Source organism: Temnothorax curvispinosus, unplaced genomic scaffold (assembly GCF_003070985.1).
Source record: "Temnothorax curvispinosus isolate PA1 unplaced genomic scaffold, ASM307098v1 QBEX01017208.1, whole genome shotgun sequence".
Classification (NCBI taxonomy): domain Eukaryota; kingdom Metazoa; phylum Arthropoda; class Insecta; order Hymenoptera; family Formicidae; genus Temnothorax; species Temnothorax curvispinosus.
In genome coordinates this window covers 26,251-33,803 of record NW_020226988.1, presented here as the reverse complement: position 1 = coordinate 33,803, position 7,553 = coordinate 26,251, and the positions used below count along the sequence as shown (strand labels likewise).

Genomic DNA, 7,553 nt, shown 5'->3' with positions numbered 1-7,553 from the left:
GTGTCCGATCGGCACCGTGTGCAATCGACACCGTGTCCGATCGGGAAATATTGTCGTGTCCGATTTGTAATGTGCGCAATCGGGACAATCCCGTGTCTTCGATGTACAAGATATATGCAGCAATACTAGCAGAAAAAATAAGGAAAGAAGTAGAGGCGAAGAACTTGATTCCCGAACATCAAGCAGGATTTAGAAAAGGAATGAGGACGATGGACCAAATATTTGCACTGAACTACTTGGTAAATAGACAACTGGGAAAGGAGAAAGGAAAGATGACAGTAATATACATAGATTTGAAAGCGGCGTTCGACTCAGTGGACAAAGAAGTATTAATTAGGACGATGAGAGAGAGAGGTGTAAGGCAGGGACTAGTAGATAGGGTAAAGGAGGTATTGAGAGAAACGAAGAGTAGGGTAAGAATGGGAAAAGAGAGTGGAGGAACATTCTGGATGGCGAAGGGCGTGAGACAAGGGTGCCCGTTAAGTCCGATAATCTTCAATCTATTAATCGCGGATTTGGAAGACTATATGAAGAAGGGAGGATGGGGAGGTGTGAAACTGAGAGGGGAGAAGATATACACATTAATGTATGCGGATGATGTAGCGTTGATGGCGGAGGAGGAACAGGACATGAGATCGATGATAAGCAGGCTAGAGGGATACCTGGACAGGAAGGGATTAACATTGAGCATAGAGAAAACAAAAGTAATGAGATTCAGAAAGGGTGGAGGAAGGAAGAAAAAGTATGACTGGAGATGGAAAGGAAAAAAATTAGAGAAAGTTAAGGAATTCAAATACGTTGGATATATTAGGTTGGCCAATAAGTCTGTGCGGTTTTTATAAGTATATATTTATACTTATAAAAACCGCACGGACTTATTGGCCAACCTAATACATTAAAGGAAAATGGGAGACAAAAGGCGCACATTAGGGAAAGAAGAAGAAAGGCGGCAAGAGTAATGAGGGAAGTCTGGGGGATAGGGGAAAAATGTGGAAAAAGAATTGGAAAAGAAGGATCTGGTTATACGACACCTTGATATGGACAGTGATGGGATACGGAGCGGAAATATGAGGATGAAAAGAAAGGAAGGAGGTAGAAGGTATACAGGAGAGATACCTCAGATGAGTATTTAAATTAAATTGGAGGACACCAGGGTATATGGTAAGAGATGAAGTGGAGAGAGAGAAGATGAGAGGCAGAGCAAGTAAGAGAGCATGGAAATTAAAAAAAAACTGGAAGAAGGCAAAAGAGAAAGAATAGCGAGGAAATGCCTGGAAGAAATAAAAGAGAGACGGAAAAAAAGGAAGATAATAGGAAGGTGAGAGCAGGAGAGAAAGAGTTACCTAGAAGAGATTAGGGTGGGAGCTGAAGAAGAAGAGGAATTGAAAGGTGAAACTTTGGAGAATAAAGAGAAATTGAAACAAAAACAAGGATAGAAAAGATCATATGCTCGAAATACAACCGGTGGTATAAGATTATAAGGAAAGACGGGATCCCGGAATACTCGGAGAGAGACTGAGAGAAAGCAAGGTGGAGTAGGATTGCAAGGTTTAGACTCGGTAATGAAGTTAGAGAAAGTCTATATTGGGAAAGAAAGGAGAACAGAAGATGTAGGATGTGTGGGAAGGAAGAGGAAACATGGGAACACATATGGGACGAGTGTACGAGATGGGAGAAGTGGGACGGAGAAGGGTGGCAGAACGTGGTGGGGGATTACTGGGAGAAAAAAGAGAGGGAGAGAAGTGAATGAAAGCAATAGAGAAAATAAAACAAGATGGAGGAAGGAGAATGGGAAAAGAAAAGGGATGACAGTGAAGAGAGTAGGGGTAAATCGGAGAGAAAGAAAGGAGAAAAAAAAGAGAAAAGAAAGGAGAGGGGAGAAAGGCAGAAGGCCAAAGAGGACCGCGGAGGACGAGATAACGAGAAGGTTGAAAGAGAGTCTGTTAATGGATGCGGATGAAGACGAAGACGATAGGAAAAAGCTGAAGAAGGGAGAGTAAGAGAAATGTATGATAGAAGGGAGAGAGGAAGGGTGATAGAGAGAGAAGCGTTAAGGAAGAGAGAGGGAAGAGGGAAAAGGAAATAAGATAGAAGGATTAATACAGTTATTTTTCAGAGTGCGGAATTGAGGAAAGCTGAAGAAAATAGACAGAAGGGTGCCGGATGGAAAACGAAGGGAAGGAAAATGAGGTCGCTATGGCCAGGACGGGATAGGAAGCACGAGCTATGTACAGGGTTAGGTACGTCCCTTCAAAATGCCAATGTTCGTATGTTTTCGCAAATTTTAAGATTTTGTCTAGTGTGAAACTGTACAGGGTTGGGTACGTCCCTAAGGTAAAAAAACGCCCTTTAAGACCCCTTTGGGGTAAATAAAGTAACCATTATCTATCTATCTATTAAAGACATTGTCCGACTGATCAACAAGGATTGCAAAATACTTCTATACGCGGATGACATAGTTGTATATTCCACCAATAAAAACCTATCCAGGGCCATTTTAACCATTAATGAATCTATATAAAAAATCACGGATTTGTTTAAAAAACAAAGGCCTCTTCCTCTCCGCTAATAAATCACAGGCAATGATTTTCACACGTAAGCAAAAAATGCCTTTTTTGTGCCGGACCTAACCATCAATGGCATATCGTTACAATACAGCGAAATGGTGAACTTTTTGGGCATCATGATCGAATCCAACTGAGCGGTAAACCTTACTTCAATTACGTTATCAGCAGGTGTAGAAGAGCTCTCAGCGTTTTGAAGGCCCTGGCAGGAATATCCACCATATGGTGGGTCGCACACCCACAGCAATTAATGACAATCTACAGAGGCATTATTCGCAGCAATATTGACTACAGATGCCAAGTCTTCCAACTTTGCGGCAACCTTAGCACTTTTGAGCAGCTGCAGCGTATTCAGTACAAGGCCATTCAAACGGCGTATGGCTATAGCCTACCCCCATTCTTATTAGACGAAGCCAAAGAACCCTCATTACAGTTCAGATTCAAGTACCTCACCTCCAAATTAGTCATCAAGAACATCAGCCAAGAATTCAGCCCGGTTACCACCAGTCTGGACGATCTAATTACAGCCACCAGACATCCCATTCGCCATGAAAAAGCCTGTAAATACATGCCCCTTTATAAACATTACCAATCCATTTTAAGCAAAACCGAAAAAATCTATTGCTCCACTTTCCTCCCTGTTTTCAACCATAGCTTTAACTCATTAATCCATATTATTCACTACACACCTATCCATTTTCACTCTGACATCCAAAACGTTAATTCTATTTTCCTTGAAAGCACTCAGGACCTGAGGAGAAATGCTGTCTCGTTTTACACTGACGGTTCCAAAGACGAGTCAGGCTTTGTGGGCGCCGGCGTATACTCTCCAGACTTGGACTTTCAACTGAGGCATAAATTGCCAACCGAAGTTACCATCTTTTCGGCTGAGGCTTGGGCCATCCTCCAAGCACTTATAGTTATCTGGCAAATGGACCTTGAAAAAGCTGTAATATTCTCAGACTTCAAAAGCGTCTTGGAAAACATATGCTCGAACGCAGCCAACCAGCAAAATTACATCATACCTCGAATTAAAGATCAGCTTTTTTTCCAAAAATATAAACCTCTAGTTGGCCTGGATTTCTTCCCATCGAGGCATCACGGGGAATGAAATCGCAGACAAGACAGCCAAAGAAGCCTCTAGAAGGGGTGAAGTTTTTGACTTCAGAATACCGCACAGTGATTACTACTCGATTTTTAAATGCAAATTACGTGCGCAAACTAGCGAGTACCTCCGATGCCGCGGTTCTTAAAAAAGGCGTCTATTTTTATAATTACTTTCATTCGGGATAAGATCGCCCATGGTTTTATAAAAAGCCATTTAAAAAAAAGGAAATAGTCTTAGCCAACAGATTGTGTAGCGGGCACTATAATTTAAATCATTGCCTAGCCAGGAAAAACATTATAGACTCGGGAGCTTGCCCTTGTGGCTACCCCATTTAAGACATCAACCATGTAGTTTTTGACTGCAAATTATTTTCCGAGAAAACCTCTTATTTACTTAAATATATTAAAAAAACTTTTCCTCACCCTCCCAAAGACATTCTTTTTCACTTGAGTAACCCTTCTCATCAATTCATTCGCCTTCTTGCAACTTGCAAATCCATGGACCTTCAACTTTAGTTTCCCTCTCTGGCGGGAACGAGAACCGGCAGCGCTAATCAAATACCATTCCCGGCCGCGGCGCGCCACGGTGCTCACGTCGACCATCACTCGACGCACCATCTAGTATCGACGCCTACTACGGCCTACAACAGTTGCAAGACACGCCGTTGCGGCTCACATGACGGGATTCGAACGTGGACTGTTCGAGTGAGCGGACGTGTCATCATCTCTGCGTGTTCGAGCGTTTTGCGTGCTTGTCGGATCAAACTAGTTTTCGGTTAAGTCGCGTGAATCATTTTATCCACCGTCAGATCGCGTAATTATAATTATATACGAGCTATAAGCCCCCTTGATAGCTCTACGACATAATTTATTACCGTGAAGTGTGGTTATCTCAGCCCGGTCAGGCAACCTCTTTCTCTGGATAGTGGTGTTGCGGAAATAATGCGAGGGGCTTCGGCCTCTCGCACTGGTGTAGAAGGGGGGGAGCATCCTGGGATTCCTCCCCATCCTGATAATAGTCGTGCAACATCCGTTCACATTTCAGCCCCATTAACACAATACGAAAGTTTCGTGTCTCAACATGCGAGCGAAAATTCAATCCCGCACAGAATAACTCCACACTCTCGCGTGTCTGTGTCGGACATTCTCAAAATCAGCGATAAATATCTAAATAACAAAAAAGAGAGTCCGCGAGACAATCCCCTCCCAATGGACGAGGACGAGAGTGACGAATATATGGACACGATGCCGGCGAACGGCAAGGATATGTCCTTGACGCCTGCTGTAAACGATTCAAATAACACCACCCTCCCCCCATAGTAGGCAACGATCGAAAGAGGACTTCGCCATCCTCGGACTCGGATGTGCCCAACAACTCAGGTAACACCCCCAAAATTAGCAAAAAAGAGTCGAACAATCGCGCGCCGCAGGAAGGCGCACTCGCTCTATTGCCCAGTGAGTCGACATTTAAATATTCCCACACGGATAAATCGCCATTTTCGGTATTTGTCCAATCCACCAAGAAGGAGGCGACCCCTCCCTACACTCCCTTAATGTCAGCAGGCTAATTGCACAATTTGCGTACAAAGATGTAATCGAAGTCCGTAAAACCGGCCGACGTAGAGTCACGATAGACTTTCGTTGTCGCGTAGCTGTAAATAATTTAGTTAATAATCCTATACTAAAGGCACATAACATTAAAGCCTATATCCCGTCATTTAAAGTACAAAGAATAGGCATAATCAAAGACGTGCCCAAGGAATTTGCAACGGATTCGTTGGCAGAATACATTGAGTCACCCGTTAAGATACAAAGCATCGATCGGTTAAATCGTCGCGTCAAAGTAGGCGAAAAATTTCAGTTTCTTCCATCTCGCACGCTAAGAATCAAGTTCGCGGGTCAAGCTCTCCCGAACTCGGTTAGCTTGTTTAAGGTTAAATATAAGGTATATCCATTTATACCTAAAACACGTATATGTTACTCATGCTTTAGAGCTGGTCACATCGGTAGCCAATGCAAATGAAGTCCCCGATGCTTATTCTATGGCAAAGATAAGCATGACAAGGATGAAGAGTGCCCCCACAAGGACAACCCACCCAAACTGTGGCGGCAATCACCGAGCCACATCGGTGGACTGCCCAATAATTCTACAACATAAGCAAATCAACGCTTTGGCCGCTACGAAAAATGTATCATATATTGAGGCTAGAAGAAAGGTTAAAGGCAATAAACTGTCCGATGATCCAAGGTTTGACTTTGTCAATTTTCCGAGTACAAGTACTTGAAACACAATGGCAAGTTTCTCTATCGGTAGTAATAATATGCCGCCGCTTCAGAATAGGTTTGGTCTTTTATCTAAAGATGTAGCCACATATTCAGATCATGATTGCACAGAAAACCCTATTTACGCTAATATAGCGGCTAGACCCTCTCATCCGCGCACATCTCCTCCGAGAGGTGCCATCACTAAATCGACTAGCGCACGTAACGACTTCAATCGTATCCTATCTACAATTCTCAGCTCAGCATTACGAAGCGCTGTTTTATCCCAACGGCAGAATATCGAACGGCTCAACTCCCTCTCCCATTCTGGCTTCTACTCCGAAATCATCAGACACGGATGCTGATGACAGAGCTCCTTCTACATCTACGACCAATAGAGACTATGCACCCAACTTTTCATTTATAATACACCCTCTCCTACAAGAAGTCGAAGAATTTCTTAAGAACCAACTAGCTAACCTTTTCCACTTTTTCAGCCTTCAAGAACCTGTCAATCAACAATCGACTCAGCATACCACTCCTAATCTTAGCGGTGACATCTGTCACGTTCCCGTCGCAAGGGCATAACTCCTCACTGGTAAAAATCAAAATCCTGCAATGGAATTTTAGAGGAATACAAAGTAAACTGCCAGACCTGCAACTATTGGCAGAAAAATATAATATCTTCTGTATACAAGAAACTCTCCTTTCGGAGGTGAGTAGAATAAGCGTTAGAGGCTTCTATGCTCTAAGGTATGATATTGTGAACCCGGGACTATGCGGCATTTGCTTCCTTCTAAGATCAAATATCAAAGCAACCTCTGTACAGCTACCCTTTATACTACATCATTCTATTAAGGCGGCTGCCATTACTCTATTGTTCCAAGACAGCGAGTTACTCGTGCTCAATGTTTACAGACACTCCAACAACGACACCCCAGCACACGCACTTAATGATATATTTAACTTTGCATCCGGTTACAAATATGCACTCATAGTGGGAGATCTAAATGCGCATCACCGCCTTTGTGGCTGTGCACGCAATGACAACATTGGCAACCGACTGGCATCTCGCATCGAGTCGCACAACTATCTCATACTCAACGACTTTACAAGTACGCGCTTTAATCCAAATACCAACAGCGGCTCCATCATCGACCTCGCCCTCGCGTCTTTGGACCTTGCTGGCGTCTGCTGTTTGCGCACTCTGGACGATCCCATGGCCAACGATCATTATCCAATCGAAACTATTATCAACGGAACAGCGGCCAAAGTCAAGCGTTTTGCATATAAACTAAAACTAAGCGACATTCAACTCTGCGAACTCAGCATCAAATTGGAGAAAAGTCAGGAATCTTCCATCATAAGGAATCTTCCGATAACGAACTGGAGGACTATGAGAACGTGGTAGACTACATAAAAAAAACGGCTACAGAAATACTTCGTGAGCAAGGTAAAGACGGCAAAGTTGGTTCCAGAAACGTCGCTTATAAGGGTACTTCTGCCCCATGGTGGAACACGAAGTGCACTGAGACAGTTAAAGAACGCAAAACGGCTTTGGAGGTTTTTAAGCGGGATCCTTCCAGAGATACCTATCTAGCGCTTAAACGTCAAAATAGA

The 7,553-nt window shown here is 43.3% G+C and overlaps 3 protein-coding genes across 4 annotated transcripts in view; 2 read left to right on the top strand and 1 right to left on the bottom strand.

The window, feature by feature from the left end:
• LOC112467374 (opsin, ultraviolet-sensitive-like) overlaps positions 1 to 3,870 on the bottom strand; it is a 65,217-nt gene extending 61,347 nt beyond the window's left edge. Inside the window, exons 1-3 of the mRNA XM_025035966.1 lie at positions 3,590 to 3,870; positions 3,254 to 3,511; positions 3,018 to 3,122 (exon numbers count right to left, since the gene is read on the bottom strand). Of these exons, the coding sequence (XP_024891734.1) occupies positions 3,018 to 3,107 (90 nt within the window). The 5' untranslated portion in view covers positions 3,108 to 3,122; positions 3,254 to 3,511; positions 3,590 to 3,870. The remainder of the gene's footprint in view (positions 1 to 3,017; positions 3,123 to 3,253; positions 3,512 to 3,589) is intronic.
• LOC112467372 overlaps positions 1 to 5,695 on the top strand; it is a 30,692-nt gene extending 24,997 nt beyond the window's left edge. The window contains exon 2 of one of the 2 annotated variants that reach the window (XM_025035962.1): positions 5,664 to 5,695. The gene's annotated coding sequence lies outside the window, so the exon portion shown is untranslated. Of the gene's footprint in view, positions 1 to 2,116; positions 2,192 to 5,663 lie in introns of those variants that run through there. The other variant, XM_025035963.1, reaches the window with a different exon arrangement.
• A 163-nt stretch (positions 5,696 to 5,858) lies between these two features.
• Positions 5,859 to 7,350, top strand: LOC112467373. The gene is made up of 2 exons (XM_025035964.1): positions 5,859 to 5,919; positions 6,431 to 7,350. Exons 1-2 carry the CDS (start codon positions 5,859 to 5,861, stop codon positions 7,342 to 7,344), a joined length of 975 nt encoding a protein of 324 aa, XP_024891732.1. The 3' UTR covers positions 7,345 to 7,350.
• Positions 7,351 to 7,553: the final 203 nt, after the last annotated feature.